Here is a 19,234-nt window from a genome sequence, read left to right on the forward strand (position 1 = left end):
GCTGATGATTGTCTTTTATTTTGTAAAGCAAATGTACACGAGTGGGTGAGACTCAATACCATTTTGGGCCTTTATGAATCAGCATCAAGACAACATCTCAACAAAGATAAAATATCCCTCTTTTTTAGCAACAATACATGCTCTACTACTAAGCATTATCTAATGGAGGTTGTAGGATTGAGGGCTTCATCTAATGCAGATAAGTACTTGGGACTCCCCTCTTTAATTGGTCGATCGAAATCTGCTGGTTTCACTGATTTAGTTAACAAGAGAGGTGTAGACTGCTCAACTGGAAGACATAATTTTTATCTATGGCAAGGATGAAAATACTCCTATTCCCACATATTACATGAGTGTGTTTATGCTGCCCAAATGCCTAGTTAAGAAGCTCAACTCTCTGATCTTAAATTTCTGGTGGGGCAATCGAGATAGGGAGAATAGAATCCATTGGAAAAACTGGAATGCTATGTGCATGGGGAAACCTTATGGTGGAATGAGTTTTAGGGATCTAGAGTCATTTAATTAAGCACTTTTGGCAAAGCAAGCATGGAGATTGTTAAATTCTCCAACCTCCCTTCCAAGTTAGATCTTTAAAGCCAAATACTTCCCACACTCATCTGTCCTAGCTGCTAGTCTAGGCTTAGAAGCCCTCATACATTTGGAAAAGCTTATGGCGGGCCACACAGTTACTGAATGTGTGGTATGGAGAATTGGTGATGACCAGCAAGTACACATTTGAAAAGACAAGTGGTTGCCTCAGACTAAAACTAATCAAATTCAATCTCTTGTCAGTATTTTATCTGAACATGCCCTAGTTTCAGAACTAATTGACACAAGTGCTGGCTAGTGGAACATGGATCTAGTTCAAGCTATTTTTAATCATGATGATATAGTTAAGATCATGCAGATTCATGTGGTGGGTCAAGAGGTTTCAGATAAACTGGTATGGGGTGGAACCTCAGATGGAAAATTTACTGTGAAAAGTGCTTACTTGAGTATGTAGCTAAATTAGAGCAGTAGAGGGGAATCTTCTCAGCAGTGTAAGTCGCAACATATATGGAAGAACATATGGTCTTTGAAAACAACAAATGTAGTGAAAGTTTTCATGTGGCGTGCTTGTGTTGATGCCCTTCCCACAAAATAAAATCTATTTAAGAGGAATGTAGTTGCAGAAGCTACTTGCCCCATCTGTTTACAGGAAGATGAATTTCCAGGCCATATTATTTGGTCTTGCCCTTCAGCACAAGATGTGTGGTTACTAGGTGATAAGGCATTTCAGAAAGCAGTTGTATGAGATGTGGATTTTGAAAAGATTCTGGTCCAGATGATGGATAGACTAAGATCACAGGATTTGGTTCTATTTGTTGACCTTGCTAGATCCATTTGGCTAAGAAGAAACAAACTGATCTTTGATGGTTCTTTTCAAGATCTTGTTGTTCTATAGACTAATGTTGTAACTGAAGTGGCTACTCATCGGACTGCTATGGAGACTAGAACTACTAAATTAGGAAAACTACAATCTCAGCCCCCACAGTGAGAGGCTCCTCCACTAGATTGGGTCAAAGCAAGCTAATATATAGCCATCAATTATGGTAACCAACAGGTTGGTATTGGTGACGTGATAAGGGATAATGAAGGCTGTGTTTTATTAAGTATGATGTAGCCTCTAAGTTATCGTGTGCAGCTTTCGATAGCTGAAGTTAGGGGTCTATTGGAAGCGGTTACTCTATGTAAGGATTTTAATCTGAAAAATTTGGAAGGGTACTCTCTAAAAGTTGTTGATACTGTGCTACACCAGAAGGAATCTGATAGCCCTTTAAGATGTGTGATTGCTGTAATTTGTAGAGTACTTGGAAGTTTTTCTTTGAAATTACAACATGTTAAAAGGGAAGCAAATAGAGTGGCACGCACTTGCTAGAGAAGCTGTGACCCTCGCAACTAAGCTTTTGGATGTTGATTCCATAGCCAAATGTATTAGTCACTTTGTACTGGTTGAAAGCCATACTATCTGATCAATGAAATGACATTTGTTTAAAAAAAAAAAAAAAAACTTTATGGTATAGAGATAATGAATATAAAAACTCAATTAATTTAATAATAATAAAAAAAAAAATGCGATGTGTAATTAGGATGCCGTGTAGCAATTAGCAAAATCCTTAAGAGATCTTTAACAATAATTTATCTTATATATATTTAAAAAAAAAATTAAAATTCGAATAATTAAACATCGCCAGGATGTCTCACGCGAAAATTCCACGACTGAATAAAGAAAGCAAGAAAAACAATAGCTTCTTGTCAAGATTGTTATTGTCTTCTCTCTCTGATGGCTGAAGCTAAAGCTGCTCCACGTTCTCCTCCTTCTGTAACCTCTCTCTTAAATTTTATTGATATTCATTTGAAGCTCCGAGAAGTTGTTTGTAATCCTCTATCTTTTCTTTTTGTTTAATTCCACTAAACAGTTTTTAGAGGTTATTTGCAAAAGCTCAGGCAAGACAAGGCGCTTTGCGGTTGGTACAGACGCGCGCTTTGCGGTATCACTCATTAATGGAAGATTGGATAGAGGCAAAGGCAAACCCCTTGCTTCCTATATCGAAGCTTTCAAAGAAGGAGAGGAACCCATTGCTTTCGGACCCAATTCGGTTCTCTTCGACTACGGCCACGGTTGGAAGCTACAGACAGCCATCGAACCCGATTTCAACTATGCAGGTAATTGGGTTTTTTGGCGTTCAAATTATTCTCTCTCTTTTTATTTATGTTTTAGAAAATGATGATTCATTTTGCCGTTGGTAATGTTGAATGCATTTGATTCTGTTTTTAGGGGTTCCGAAGGGGGTAGGGGTCCGACCGGTGACGACCCGAATTTCTACAGTAACGGTAAGAGTTTCTTTTCCTTTGATATGTTAAGTTAAATGGATTCGTATTGCATCTAATGAAGTAAGGGTTAGCGTGAAGATGTATGAAGTTCTGCTACTGGTAGGGTGGGAACTGATATATTAAAGTTCTTTTTTTTTGTTTCCATAAATATTTGTTAAGACTCGGCTCTCGTGAGTGGTTGGTTTAGTGGAGGATTTGGTTTAGAGATATCCTTGTGTGATGTTAATGGAAAAGACCAACAGGATGATAAGAATGGTTACAAATATGAAAGAGAACTTCGGAAGCTTTTTGTTGTGGAGAGCTCAGGTGTACCATGTGGTTATTCCTTGTTAGAATATATCATAAGAAGAAGACGCCCAGAAAAAAAAATGCACTGCTTTCATATAAGAGGGAAATAAGGTTGCTTACGAAGTCTGATGGTTTGCCATATTAAAGACTCACAGGAGAGAATACACTTCTCTCCCATTGGCTCAGCCATGTTTGGATACCAAAAATGTTTGGAAATATTTGGGAATTTTCTGAATTTGTATGAGATTAGGTTTTGGGAAAGGAGAGGAAAATTTGAATAAAAATATTTTTAAAATAAGAGTTGTATTGGAGTTTGTGAAAGTGGATAGATAAAGTTGAAAAGTTGTTTGAATATAATTTTTAAGATTATTTTTGTTTTGGAGTTTGTAAAAGTTGTATTGTGTTTTGTGTTTGAGTAAAGATTAGGTAATAATTAGATGAAAAATTTAAAAATTGAAATAGAAATTTTTTTCTTATTGAGTACTGTTTGGGAATGAAGTTATTAGAAAAGTTAAGAGATGTTGAAAAATTTTGAGAAGTCTAAAGCTGCGTTTGGATGTTGAACTGAGTTCAGGTCTTTATGAATAATAGTGAGTTGAGTAGTGGAGGGAGTTATGTAACTGAATTTAAAGTGTGTTTGGATGTTAAGATGAGTTTAGTATTTTTTATGGGAAGTTGAAAAAGGTTGTGGATCTCACGTATAAAGATATGTTAAGTTGAAAAAGGTCGTGGATCTCACGTATAAAGATATGTTAAGTTGAAAAAGGTTGTGGGTCCCATGTGTAAGGAGGTTTTAAGTTGAGATGAGTTTAGTAATTTGAGAGTTGGGTGTTTGGATGTTAGACTCATCTTAAAATTAGACTGAGTTCAGCGGAGCTTAGCTGAGTCTTGCAACCAAACGCAGCCTAAGATTGCCAAAACTTTTGAGAATTCTATGATCGTCACTATGTTTTTAGTTCTGTTTTCTATTTTCCTAGCAAGAAAGTGCCCCACTAAAAAGCTTTGGAAACTTTATTTATTTTTCTTTGATCTTCACTTGTTTCTCGTTTTTGTAAACATAATGCAAAGATCCCCCACCTTTCTCCAAATTACGTACAACCTAAGTTGGTAAAAGAATTTGGTTATTTTCTCCAAATCCTAGCAAAAGGTTCTTGATTTAGAAATTAATTTGTTGATGTTCACATGGATTGCGGAGTTCATGTTATAGAAAAATATAATAATGTGAGTATTAGTATTAGTAATCTAAGATTATGATCATAAAATGACCTATGGGGCCCTAAGGGAGGCCAAAACCACGCATGGACCCATACACCAAAATGATTAGTCAATAGTACAATTGGAGCCCCTTGAAATTATTATAAAGAGTAAGAACTTCTCCATCCCAAGCAATGTGAGATCTCATTCACCACATTCAATATGTGGTATCACAATCTCCCACCCTTAAATTCCCGATATCCTTGTTGGGCTATTGTATCATAGGTGGCACGGTTTAAGACCCACATTTCTAGTTGAGATTGGTTCTGTACCATTTGTAACGGCCCAAGTAAGGCCCAAACGACGTATGGGCCCATACTTCAAAAGGACTGGTCAATGGTACAATTGATACCCCTTGCAATAATTATAAAGGATAGAACTTCTCCCTCCCAAGCGACATAGGATTCCCATTCACCACCTATACTCTCTCAATATGGGCATGATCAGTTTTTTATCCTTTCTTGCTTGACATCTTTTTTATCTGTACAGTCACGCATTCAAATTGAAAAACAGAATTTGACATTTGCCAAATTTCTTAAATTCATACTATTTCAAAGTTCTTTACTGTTGTTCAATTTTTACAGACTTACTTTGATCAAAACTCTGCAATCTTTTCTCCTCTGTTAACAAATTTGTTAACAATAAACATATTGAGATGGAAATGCTATGTAATTATGTTGTCATCAGATGTCAAAAGCTTATTCTCTCCAGAAAATAACAGTTTGATTGCACATGGATTAAGTCATTATCTCTCTTGGGTTAGGAGATCCTTGCTTCCTTGTAGGATCTTCCTCTCTCTCTATAATAAACAGGAAATTATATGCTTTAGTGTTCATCTAATGCTGCAATCAATATACCTGTCTCTCAATTATATCATTCTTTACTTCTGAGGGTACTCAGTTCTGAGACACTGTTGTACATCATTTTATTTGTACCTTCCGAATTCCAGCTAGTATATCTCGTCTATTACCTCATTTCAGAGCTAATGAACATGTGACACAATATTTATACACTAAATAATCCTCCTTTCTTGACCCTTTACGGTCTTCTTTACTAATTCGATTAAACACACAAATCCCGTTCAATCCATCTAGGAGTATGAGCTTTACCAAAAGAAAAGGGACAGAAAAAAAGTGCATGTTTGCATTTGACTTTGTCTTTTTTTTTTTTTTTTTTTTTTCCCTGATCTACATCAGACTTTAATCATATCATTCTCTCCATGCTCTTGGTATTCATCCTCTTTTGTATTCGAGATTGGCTCTTTTCATTGACATTGCATTTATTTTCTTGTTCCAATGCATAGATCTGTTTAGTAGAAAACAACACATCGTTTCGATTTAGCATTATTGTTTTTTGTGAACGGCCTTGAGTTTTTGTTCGCTATAACCCAAAGCTACCAGTTTGTGTGACTATTATTTCTTCATTGGAATTCGTTTGTGCTTAATCAAATAAAAATGTTTTTTTCTTTTTATCTGATATACTTTTTATTTGCTGACTTTCTTTTGTAGAGTCCTGACAGCTCACATCCAGCAATCAGTTTTTCTTACATTGGAAAAATAATATTAGCTTTCATTTTGATTTTTGTTCTTGGTGCATTCCTTACATTGGCTCTTGAGAATCTTCCCAGACTGATATTGTTTGTCAAGTCATCCATGTAATATCTATTCTTCTTTCTTGAACTACATGTGGAATAATCTAATGCCAATCTACACTTCTGTGCAACATGTAAGTGGAGTATCCTGAGCCTAAACTAAAATAATTTTGATAAGGGAGGCAGGCAACATAAGTTTTAGTTGGTAGGGAACAATGAGTAATAATTTCTCCTGACATCCATCCTCTGTAAATGATGCGTTGAAAGTGAAGGCATTTTTTTAACAGAGAACAGGGGTTACAGCCATCTCCTTCTAGAATTAATATTTTGAGAGACAGAAAGAGAGATGGATCACCTGTCTTTGAAACATTTTGCAGTCTTTATGCTGGCTGATGGAGGATGAGTTCTTTAGTGCCAAAATCACTGTTCGTTATCAATAGAAATCATAATCGCTGCCCGTAGTTGTAGCTTTGGAGGCAACTATGTAAATTAGAGCATTGGCAATGGCCTAGAGTCTAAAATTTGATTAGAATCTTAACTTTTAGCTATAGTATTAACTTTTGACTAGTTGAGTCCATATTGGACTAGCTATCTTAAAGTGAAAATATCAATATAATATTATATATTTTAATATTATTTTACAATTTTTTTTTTTATATTTTACAAATACACTTCATATATTAATTAATAATTTATATTTTACTCAAAATTATTGTTTCCTCAACCTATTTCTAATGTAATGTGCCTAAAATTGCAAGTGTAATCAGCAGCAAACTAGTTTTGCACCCTGTTGCAGAGCATTGGATATCATCTCTACATCATAGCCTTGTAGTTTTGCATAACTTGCAAAAGTTGCAAATTAGAAACAACCAAAATATCCCAACTACATGATTATCCAAACTAGGAATATTCTCTACAATAAAAAGACAAGTCAAGCAACTACATGTAGTAGCCATCACTTTCATAAGCATCCTAAAAGCAATATGAGTTCCAAACAGTCAACAAGGTGCCCAAACAATAACTAAAGCTGTCATAATATAAGAAATGCACCTGAAAATCTTTCCATAGTCTCCATTATATTAGCATCCAATGAAACTTATAGTTCAATAAACCAAGCGAAGAATCACTGCCACTACAGAGTACGTAGGGAAGGTGTCTTCCTAAGTTCACGAGGGCAATTAAAATTAATATTGATACAGGCAGAAGCATTAGCAAAGGAGTGAAGCGCAATTTTCTAACAAAAAAAAAAAAAAAAAAACATACTCATATGCTGCCTTTGTTTTCAATGATTACTTCTTTCATCAACTATCTAATTGCACACTTGACATAGTCCCATTCAAGTCCAGCAACACAGTCCCATTCAAGTCCAGCAACACAGTCTCATTCAAGTCTAACAACACAATTCACTATTCAAGTCCAGCAACACATAGCATCAACAGTCCATATAAATACCTCTTTATATACCAAAAGAGTTAGAAAAGTTATCAAAACAGTCCACAAATTACCAATAGAGATAATATCCACAATCCACACATTTAGTTGCTACCCAGCCACATATTTATCCAACCCACATGTGGTTGGGCAGCCACTAAATTCTCAAAAAATTTAGTTCTATAAATATTAGAAGTTAGATATCTACATAATAAGGTGTCAAATGAGAGTTAGATCTACTTCCGGAATGGGACTTCGATTCCTAAAAAATTACTAGTTGAATATTACGGAAATATTCTTGTTGTATAGCATTCATGCCACGTAGATCTAGCATCATCATCTTGCCTTCAAATTTCTTCTTCTCTAGTTCAAACTTCTTCTTCTTTAGTTCAAATACTTTCTCGCTTTTTTTATCTGCCTTCAACGCAGCATTTCTCCGCTCTTCCATGGTCGTGGCTCTATCCTTGATCATTTTAGCTAAGGAAATGCTGATCTTAGACTCTTTGCCTTCCATCGACTTCTGCTTCCTCTCCCTTTCTTTCTCATATTTTTGGCCTAGAGGTCCCTCAGCAAAAACCTCCATGTTCTCCCCCACCGTGTCAATAGCAACTTCACCTTGTGGCCTTCTCCTCGTCCCAAGGGTGGAGATGTGTTGTTGCCATTTTGATTGGTGTCTCAAAAGACACCAACAGTGCTCCATTGTGAAGTTACTCTTCTCCATCTCTTTATACAAAATTTTAGCCTTCTCAATATACAATTACATAGGAATATTGTTAGTTCATAAATCAGTCCTACATGTTTGTAAAAATTAAAGGAAAATGTTACATACCTTGTCTTGCTCCGTTGCACCACTCGGATGCAATGACTCTACTTGTGCTAAAAATGCACAAAACTTATTTGTGCATTTCTGAATCGAGGACCACCGATTCATCAAAGAAACTACAGAACGATTCACATTGTTCTGTTTTTTATATTCATGATAAAATTCTAAAATTCTTTCCCACATTTGAGTAGACTTTTTGATCATTACCATTTATTGCATCGATACTAATATTGAACCAAGTTGAGACGAGAAGGTTATCCTTCTTTGCAGTGAAAGATGCACCCCTTTGAACTTTTTTTGGAGGATGCCTCTTTTCACCGTCATTGAATGTTGATTGGAGCACAACATTAGAATGTTGCGTTGCGGTGCTATTACAATCCTCTCCTCTACCTTGTAATAGAGTGGTGAAGAAGGGATCATCATCAATTTGTGTGCCCATCCTTGAAAAATATTACATTTTCAAGGAGTCAGAAAAGTTTAAAAATTTTCAAGTCCCACAAAACAACAAATATTACATCATCAATTTGTTTGGATAAGCTGGTATGCAAAGTAATATGTAGAAAAATATGCAGAAAATAGCAAAGAAATCAACTTCTTGTTCTGTTTTGCAAAGAAAAACAACAACTTTGCAAAATAGCAACAAAAATAAACTTCTTGTTCTGTTTTGCAAAGAAGAATAGCAAACACATTTTATTCATCATCTGTTTTGCAAAGAACAGCAAAGTAAACTCTGTTTTTGGTTGAGGAGTCAGAAAAGTGTCTTAACGATGATAACAAATAACATATGTGGTGTTTCCGAGATCAAATGGCATTGAAAGAAACCATCGATTGGGATAGCCACAAACGTTATATGTAGCGTCCAAGCCATTACACACATATATATACTACTACATACACACTTAAATACACCCTAAAGCATGCTTACATAAAAGGAGAGAGCAAACAATAACAGCAAAGTGATAGAAAATCAAGTATCGTAAAGCAAACAGAAAAAAAAAAACAAAAGAATAGAAAAAAACTCAGCAAGATAAAAAGTTTATGGAAAGAGCTTTTGGACCACCACATTCTTAATTGTATAGGGTATGTAATATGTTACTAGATGCACATGAGGTTGCAGTAAGAAGACTAGCAAGAAAATTAAAAAAACAATAGCTCATCAAAGATTGACAATTACTCGAAGAGGTTCAAATGAAAACCCTGAATTAATACAAAAACAGTAATAGCAAAGTGATAGAAACCAAGTATTGTATAGCAAACAGAAAAAAAGAATAGAAAAAAACTCAGCAAGATAAAAAGCTTATGGAAAGAGCTTTTGGACTGTAATTGTATAGGGTATGTAATATGTTACTAGATGCACATGAGGTTGCAGTAAGAAGACTAGCAAGAAAATTAAAAACAATAGCTCATGTTCAAAGAATAGACGCGTATAGTTTGAAGTTAGAGGGAAGAAGCAGATTCTGAACAAAACTGCCTTAAGATTATAATCATGCAGCTGTACTGATGTATTCATGAGTAGACAGATAATCTGTGAAAGCTCCCTAATGCGACGAATAATGGAAATTTTTTAAATCTGTTTTTAGGTGTACAGAAGGATATGCCTTTCAGCATCAACAAGCCTGGTTTCCATAAGAATTTTACAAGTCAACTTCACAGATGACATTCACCTTATTGCACGTATTCTAAAAGATTGACAATTACTCCAAGAGGTCCAAATCAAAACCCTGAATTAATACAAAAACAATAACAACAAATAATACAAAACCAAGTATTGTATAGCAAACAGGAAAAAAAGAACCGAAAAAAACTCAGCAAGATAAAAAGCTTATGGAAAGAGCTTTTTATCTTCAACCCAATTTGGGTATATGGTCCCATTTCTAACACTTAATAAATTTGGGAATGTATGTTGAAACTATACTGGAAAATAACAACTCAATTTGCATAATCCCTTATCCACCAGAAATCATTTGCCTTAAAATAGGCAATGGAGCACATGCAGTCAAAGACCGTGTCAGCTTGAATTTATCCTATGAAAAAAAAAAAGCTGTGCAAAGTAAAGAAACTCAAGAGACCGAATGAGCTTTTCGACCACCAAAATGACTAGTAAACATAGTGAGACACGAGAAAATGGCCATACACAAAAAGCAAACAAACCTAAAAACAACAAATTAGAAACAATGGATTGTAGTTACCGAAAACAAAAAACAAAAAAAAAAAATATGGGGGCTCAACTCCAAGACTTTGAGAGGAGGTTGGGCTAGATGCGATAATAAACAACTGAAGAAAAATCAACAACACAAATTTCAGAAAAATCAACAACACCAACTGTAGAAAAATCAGCAACGATAATAACCAGCTTACCCAAACAAATTCATACCCATTTCAGAAATTCACAAATTCATACTCAAAATACTCAATATAAAGCTTACCCAAATAAAGTTTCGGTAGTTTTACCAACCCAAACCGAGAGAGAGTGCTGCATTGTTGAGCCAAGCCGATAGAGAGAGAGGAAATTGCACAACCGTGGAAGATCGACCCAGGAACAGAGATAAAATCGATTGAGAAAGAGAGAAGAGGGAGAGACAAGCGAGGGAGAAAATAGGATGAGGAGTTTCAGAAAAGAAAAATGGTGGACGGAGAGAAAAGGGAGAGACGAGCGACAGAGCGAGGGAGAGAAGAGGGAGAAAGGTTTCAGAAAAGAAAAATGGTGGATAGAGAGAAGAGGGAGAGACGAGCGACGGAGCGAGGGAGAGAAGAGGGAGAAGGGTTTCAAAAAAAAATGGCGAGAGAAAGAGGGAAAGACGAGAGACAAAAGACGAGTGAAACACGAGAGAAATGGAAAACACGAGGGAAAAAGAGAGGGGCAGTTGGACGGATAGTCATAAAATATTTATTTGATCCTTCTACAGGAACTCGCCAACAATGACGAGAGAAGGAGATTTACTGTAGCATAAATTAGAAAAATATAGCTTTGCCTATTCCAATGCAGGGATTTTATCTCAATAAAGATTAAAATTTAGACTTGGACTTGGCAATGGCTAGTCCATTGCCAGTGCTCTTACAGAGGTATATATTGTTTGGTCGATCTTCTTTAATTCTCGTGTCAACCAATCTGTAGCTTTGTAGAAGAGAAGATGGCTCCTATTTAGCATCGTTTGTTTTCACAGTTCATCTCAACTCATCTCATCTAATTATTATAATTTTTTCAAATTCCCACACAAAATAAAATAAACAATTCAAATTTTTTAAATTTCAAAACAAAAATAATATTAAAAAATTTATTTTAACAATATTTTATTCAATTTTTTAACTTTAATTTCAACTCATCTCATCTGCGAAAACAAACGAGACAATGTTTCATATTTAGAGGCAAAGAATAATAGAAGTTTTGAAGCTTAAAACCTTCTTTTGTAACACTTTATTTTGGACACTGCGTTGTGTTTTAATTGATTTTTTTGCATTTCTAATGCGATTTTTCAATGGAAAATGCTAAGTACACCGACTGGTGTATTGATGTACCGAATGGTGCATTCCTGCTAAGTTTTTTGTTTTTTAATAATACACCATCGGAGCACCTAGAAGGACCCATTTCCTATTATATACATCTTATGTACTTGTGGTAAGTGTTTGCATTAGCCAACGAAAATCTCGACTACCTATAAAAAGACTAATAGAAATCCAAACATGAATGCGCACTGAAAATATGAAATATCGTATAAACACTTAACATATATGCTATCATCTCCAAATTTGCACAAGAAATCTCTCCAATAACATATCCAAATGCTCGAGAATCTCATATTTGATCCACTAAAATTTTTTAAATAGCTAGAGTCAGGAAAATATGGAGATGGAGATAAAAAAGCTTGAAGCCTACCCAATTTTACTCGGAATCGGAACAGTGAAGAAAATTCTTGAGAATGTACCTCCTCTGTAGGGACAATGGAATGCTTGAACGGGAGAGAGAAGAGCTTGAAGCTCAAGAATGCTTGCAATCAGTGTTGGAATCGACGAGGAACAAAGATTGGAGATGAATTTTGCTCTGTAGGGATAACGGAAGATGGCGCCAAACACAAATGAAATGAAATAGAGAACTACTATACAATCACTTTTGTGTACTCCTTGAGTTCTTGCACACTCCTGATGTGATTGGCTAAAAGTGTTATTTTATATTTAAAAAATGACTTCACATAAAATTTTTGAATGAAATAAGGTTAAATCGATAGTGGGGAAAAAAACTTGGAGGAGAGAGAAACGAATTAAAAATATTTCATACTTGTGAACATTACGCTCCAGATATAGCGGAGTCACTTTAGCAGACTGTAATATGTAGATGAAATACAACATCGATTGGAGCTTCTTTTTTAAAAACTTTCTTCATATTTTACAGATAATTGTGTTTTACATCATGTATTGAGGATGCTCTTGGGATTGGAAATGAAGCCTTTGACCATGGAGAAATAGCAATATCGAATACGAATTAAAAAAAAAAGGGCCTCTATAAAAAAATGTGAAATCATATGAAATCGAGGCATATACATTAGAGGAGACAATTGAACTTTCTATAACCTATATAATTTCTTAAGCCTAAGCTTTAGAAAGTATCATACGTTATCAAGTTTTTCATAAGCAAAAGATGACCCTTTAGTTTCCTTCTTTTTTATTTTCATTTTGGAAGTTAGTAGCTCGCCAAGTTCCCTCTCTCTTTCGAAGTCTCACTTTGTCTTGCCCCTTTGCGTTAGTTAGACGCCACCTATTGTTATCGATTTCATGACTGAAATTGAGTGAACTTTATTTGTTTGTTAGTTTCACGAGAAGACATGGTTTTGTCGAACTGAATTTTAATTTTGCTTAAAGTTGGAGTATGAAATTCGGTAAACATTTGTCTAAAGTTTCGTTGTTCATAAGTTATGTGATCAAATTTACCCAATAGTTTGGCAATGTGGGTGCAACACTCGGCATTGCTTTGTCAGTACCATTATAATTCTAAAGCAAGAGTTGGTATGGTCTTTGAGGAAGATTGTATGAAAATTTTTTTCTCATCAGTCACTATTCACCACCCCACACCCTATAAAAAAACACCACACATTCTATGAAAAACACCCCTTACATCCTATGAAAAAGCTATAAGTGTGGAGTGTGGGAGTGAATAGTTGCTAATGCATAGAATTCTTCAGATTGTGTATAGGCCTGTTGTATACATGGAAAGTGATAGTAGGCAAGGAAAGTGATGGACGACAAAGGTTAGAATGTATTATAACGCACACAAATCAGTAAAGAAGATTATTATAACAGGCCGGGTGAAAGTATAAGAGATGGTGTACAAAGAAACCAACCAGTAAAGAGTTGCTAGAATGGGGGTCCATGGTTAGTGCAACCAAGAGCTGCCTGGCCACCAAGTCCTCGAGGAGAGAGGACTATCTTCAATATGATATTGAAAATAAGAGTACATTGGTTATGTTTTTATATTTTCCCATACGAGTTTAGTGCTATGATTTGTTAAGGATAGGCTTATTTATATGATGAGAGCATTAGTAGTGAGTTAGGCATAATCAAAATTTAGCTTGCTTGCTTAAAATGCATTCGCATCAAACTCAATATATGTAGAGTAATTTTAACTTGACTGGCTAAATCTAGCTAGCCCAAATTGCTGGTCAAATCATTTTTTCACCATAAAATATTCTTCCCGTTTGAAATACCACGTTTGTGAGCTCAGCCTTTTTTCTCCACAAAACAACTACAGAAAGACCAAACACAGAACATTATATCCATTTTATAGTGGAGAAATATAATCGTTGGAAAAATATGACCGTTGTAAAAAAAAAATGTTAAAAAATTATATCCGTTTGAATAATATGAACGTTAGAAAATTAATGTGCACTTTTTAAATAATGAATAAATATTCCAATTACCATTAGAATTAAAATAAATGAAAAGATCAAAATCAATATTTTAATAGAATAATGATAGATTTATAGAGAGTTAGTTATTTGGTGTTGTTGAAAAGTGGTTAGCTAATTTAGAAAAAATAAATTTCCTAGTCAAAATTTGGCCAAAGAATGGCTAGACCACTATTAATGTTATGAGTTATGCTATTCTCAAGCCAGTGTGTAAATCACACCATCCACATCACTGAAATTGTAAGATTTGATTTGTAAGAATCAAAACTTAAAATTTCTCTTTCAAATCAAATTGTGCTATGTAAGCACTTTACTAAGTGTGCTATTCACATCGACTTATAAATAGAATTTTTCTTATATGATAATTAATGGTCAAACTCTAACTTTTGATTTTTTTTAAACAAGCATCATTCATATAAGGGGGACATTAAAGAGGTACTTATACGGTCCAAATTCAAAAGACTACACTAATATTAGGAGGGTCCTTTCCGCTGTGAATATTCAACATGTATTCTAATAACTTAATATGGGGTATGCAACTAAACACATTATTTGTTGCTACCCATTGCGACAAATTATGAGCCCATTGGTTCTGGTTCTGATGTATTTTTTGAGTAGACCAATTTCAAAATTATTTTAGTAAGATTGAGATGTTTGTGAGAATGTTGAAGATGGATCAATCAGGAGATGATGGAGGATTGGATATGGCATTTGTTACCACTTGACTGTCACCTTCTACAATGATATTAGTTAGTTGCTTCCTCAATAGCCATTTTTGTTGCCATGGCTTCTCCAAAAATTGGGTTGATTGAGTCTATCTGTTTGGAGGCTGCAAAAACGATTTCTCCCGAATTTGATTTACAAAGAGCAGCTGTTGTTGATCCCTTGCTTCTGACCGCTACCTCATAAGATAATGAGTATTTACCTACAGGGTGAGGGATCCATTTGGGTGGATTGGATTGTATTTGAGTTTTTGTGTTCCACATGAGTTAATGATCTTTGAAGATCTTGATCATTGAATTAGTGAAGGGGAGGGGAGGTTGGCATATGTTTTTGTGGATGACTTTATTTCTGAGAAACCATAATGAGTCCATGGAAATGACAGCAAACAGTTGGAAGCTATGTGACATCTCTCTGTCAAAGTTTAGGAGCTTGGAGGGGTTTAGGATAATTTTTAACCACTCATGGATAGGTTGTGCAGCAAAAGATAAGATATTTAGAGGCCATGGGGATAGTTTCCAAAGGATTTGTGAGTGAGCACACCTGAGGAATAAATGGTCGGTGGTTTCTTCTTATGCATGGCATAAAGGGCAAAGGGTATCATTCTTTGAGAGTGACAATAGGGATATGAGCTTGGCCCTTGGTGGGAGAATATTAGAGATAACCTTCCAGAGGAACATCTTTAGTCTGTCTTGAATCTTGATTTTCCAAAGTCTTTTCCAATCAGATTTTGAGAATGGGGAATTACTAACAGGTTGGGAGTTTTACTGTGATATGATAAAGTTGATTTCACAGAAAACTTTCCCTAGTGATGATTAACCCAGATTGGTTTGTCTGTCATGTGAGAGTTGACTGCTTGGGGTAGATAGATTTTTGTGATTTCTTGGATAGTTTCATGGTGAAATAAAGCGGCAAGGAAGATATTGTTCCATCTACGAGGTTGCTCTAACATTAGAGTTGAAATAGTTAATTCAGTGTCTAGTGGAATGGAGTGATGTTTGGGAGTAGGCTTGAAGGATTGCAGAGAAGGTATCCAAGGGTCTTCCCAAACTTTTATTTGGACACCATTAACAATCTAATAGCAAAAATTGGCTTCAATGAGAGGTTTGGTTTTCAAGACACATTTCTGAAATCAAGAGTTTGATGGTTTTGGTGTGACTTTGAGAAAGGATGAAGTTTTCAAGTATTTCGAGGAAAGAAATTGATGGCATAAGCTTGGTTTTTTTCTAGTGAGGTTCCATCCTATATTTGAGATGAGTGTTGAGTTGAAATCAGTAGCTCGCCTTATGCCCAGACCTCCTTTAGATTTTGGTCGGCAGATTGAGTGTCAAGCTTTTGGAGTGAAGTTTGATTTTTTATTAGTATAAAAGTTGTACCAAAAATTTTTGATATGAGAATAAATTTTTCTACAAATAGATTTAGGGATACTTAGGGAAGACATGAGACAGGATGAAATTGAACTAGCCAAGGATTTAATTAGAGTGGTGCGGCCAGCTTGAGAGAGTAGTTTTGAGCTCCAACCACTTAGTATGGTCTATATTTTTTCTATTATATCAACAAGCAAGGAGCTTTTGGATCTTCCAATTGTGAGAGGGAGGCCAAGATGTTTGATTGGTGAGGTGGTAGATTTGAAGGGGAGGATGGAGGTTATGGAGGAGACAGTATAAGGGCTAGTATTGGTACCGAATTGGATGATGGATTTGTTGTAGTGGATTTTTTGACCTGGCCATTTTAAGTAGGTATTGTAGTTGAGTATGGATTGTGATGTTCGAGGGATTGCTTTGCTAAAAATAATCAAGTCATCCGCAAAACACAAGTGTGATATTGTAGGGCCTTCTCTATTAATCCCAATCCCTTCAAGTAGGTGTGTGTTGGTCTCCCTAATGATCAATTTGGATAGAACTTCACTGGCCAGTATGAAAAGAAAGGGTGATAGAGGATCCTCTTGTCTTAGTCCTCATGATGGCTTAATGAAACCACGGGGCGAACCATTTATAAGGATAGAGTAAGAGACAATAGTAATGCATTCACTTATCTAGTTGATCCATGTTTGACTAAACCCAAGACATTTCAAGATAGTGAAAAAGAAAGGACATTCCATTGAATCGAATGCCTTTTCAATGTCAGTTTTTATAGCCATGAGCCCTGTTTTTCCTCCTTTTTTTTTTTTTTCCATGAGGGAGAAGATTTCCTAGGCTATTATTATGTTATCTTGGATAATATGACCCGGGCCAAAGGTTGTTTGAAATGGGGAAATGATTGATGGGTGAATGGACTTGAGATGCTTAGCCAAGATTTTTTAAATGATTTTGTATCATAGATTTGCTAGGCTAGTAGGTCTGAATTGGTTCATAGAGCTTGAATATTGAGTCTTAGGGATCAAGGCTGTGTGGGTATGATTCATTTATTTGAGAAGATGACCATGCTGAAAAAAATTCCTAATTACTTCTATCATGTCATTTTGAATTACATTCCAATAGAATTTGTAAAAGAGTCTAGTGAATCCATTTGGACCAGGTTCCTTGGAGGATGGTCTTTCTTGAATGTCTATTCTGATCTTAGCAATATCTGGGATTGAAGTTAGGAAGGCATTTTCAGAGTGGGTGATTTTGGAGGGAAAAAGATGCTTCAAATTATCAAGGATGCCTGGATTGAATGTTGTGAAAATGTTCTTGAAATGTTCGATAAAAGAGCATTGGATAATGTTAGGATCAGATAGGACTGTTCATCCAGGTCAGGTTTTTTCCTAGCCCGGTCCTAAACATGGGAAACTGGATTCCTGTTCTGGGTTTCGGCCCAGAACAAATCTAGGTCGGAACTCGAGAAATGGCCTGAAACAAATCCAGGCCGAAACCCAGGTACACCGAGTACACGGAGGTTTTTATTTTTATTTTTTTCCAATTTGAATGTTTTGAGCTAAATCAGATTCCTCAGATTCCATCCTTCCATTGACCTTCTTATCCTCCAAGAATCCTTCTTGCATTAAAGCATTAGCTGTTGGTTTGTCTTGACTTTCCTATCAGTACCATTATCTTGTTGAGAATCACAAGATTGATTGATGTTTGTACCAATAATTTTTTCCCTGCAGATCTATGATTTGTATGCTCCCTTGTTATCCCAGGCTTTATTGAATGATCAATATTCTCCTACATTACTAGAATCTCCTCAAAGCAAGCCACTGATTGTTCCTGAGTTACAACATTGACTTTTTCATTTTCTTTGTCATATATATACCTTGAATCAACTTTGGACAACTTTTCTTCATGTGCTTTAGGACACACGTTCATATTTGAAAAAAAGAAAAACAGGTTCAACCCAGAACCCGAAATTCGAGTTTTAAAAAACCCAGATTCATATCGGTTCCAGCCCAAGTCTGACCCGGGCGAACCCAGACAGGGTTCGGCCCTAGTTTAAAACCCAGATGAATAGTCCTAAGGTTAGAGGACCACATACCTTGGCCTGTCTTTGTGTTGTCAATAGCATTGCTTCTTCTCTTGATGATAGTTGACAGGTGGAAGAATTTTGTGTTGAGATCAGTAGTGGTGAGTCAAATGAGATGAGATTTCTATTTCGAAAGTAGCTCCTCTCTTTTTAGAATTTTGTTGTGGTTTTCTTGGAGTTGTTCTTCTAAGTATCTGTTAAAGTGTTCTAAGGTGGAGGATTGTAATCTCATGAGTGCATCATTGAGAAAGGAGATACCTGATTGGATGTTACCAAAGAATTCTTTGTTTCAGCTCTTCAGAGCATGTTTTGTTGCTTTAAGTTTTTTGTAGAGTTTGAAGGCAAGGGTACCTAAGATTTGTTGGATCTATGCTTGTTTGACTACTTCAATGTTGGAGGGGTCTCTAGTCCAAAATTTCTCAAATTTGAAAGGTTTTTTCTTTTTCTTTTTTGTTTATTGTTATCCATTGTAGATAGAAGTATTGGAGCATGATCCGAGGAGGCCATAGGGAGGTTAGAGTGAAGAGCATCAGGGAATAGAAGTCTCCATTGATTATTGGCAATACTTCTATCCAATCTTTCTAGTATGTTAGCCAGACCATTTTTCTTATTTGATCAGGTAAAATGGGGTCCAGATGCTCCTAGGTCTACTAGTCCATGTTGTTCCATCAATGAGAGAAGTCCAGATGACTTTAAGGAACATGCAAATGCTCGGCCACCTCTCTTCTCAGATTGGTTGACAATACAGTTAAAGTATCCTAAACTTATCCATGGTCCTAAGAAGGAGATGATGATGGTATTTAAAAGATTCCAGAATTCTTGTTTGTGTTTTTGTTGAGCAGGGCAGTACACCAACGTTAGCAACCATGGATTGTGCACAGGGTTTGAGTACACCAAAAAATCAATAATATTATT

The 19,234-nt window shown here is 35.6% G+C and overlaps 2 protein-coding genes and 1 non-coding gene across 3 annotated transcripts; 1 reads left to right on the forward strand and 2 right to left on the reverse strand.

The window, feature by feature from the left end:
• The first annotated feature begins 2,205 nt into the window (after positions 1-2,205).
• Positions 2,206-6,138, forward strand: LOC121265998. The gene is made up of 4 exons (XM_041169684.1): positions 2,206-2,362; positions 2,460-2,706; positions 2,819-2,874; positions 5,925-6,138. Exons 1-4 carry the CDS (start codon positions 2,324-2,326, stop codon positions 6,072-6,074), a joined length of 492 nt encoding a protein of 163 aa, XP_041025618.1. The 5' UTR covers positions 2,206-2,323; the 3' UTR covers positions 6,075-6,138.
• Positions 6,139-7,308: 1,170 nt separating this feature from the next.
• On the reverse strand, positions 7,309-8,700 carry LOC121265829 (glutathione S-transferase T3-like). The gene is made up of 4 exons (XM_041169491.1): positions 8,469-8,700; positions 8,268-8,377; positions 7,784-8,180; positions 7,309-7,397 (listed from the first exon to the last, which is right to left on the reverse strand). Exons 1-4 carry the CDS (start codon positions 8,698-8,700, stop codon positions 7,309-7,311), a joined length of 828 nt encoding a protein of 275 aa, XP_041025425.1.
• A 339-nt stretch (positions 8,701-9,039) lies between these two features.
• Positions 9,040-9,165, reverse strand: LOC121266677. Its single transcript, XR_005940898.1, has one exon. It is a non-coding gene; the product is annotated as a small nucleolar RNA snoR80 (small nucleolar RNA).
• Positions 9,166-19,234: the final 10,069 nt, after the last annotated feature.

This window comes from Juglans microcarpa x Juglans regia, chromosome 5D, assembly GCF_004785595.1.
Source record: "Juglans microcarpa x Juglans regia isolate MS1-56 chromosome 5D, Jm3101_v1.0, whole genome shotgun sequence".
In the NCBI taxonomy this organism is placed as follows: Eukaryota; Viridiplantae; Streptophyta; class Magnoliopsida; order Fagales; family Juglandaceae; genus Juglans; species Juglans microcarpa x Juglans regia.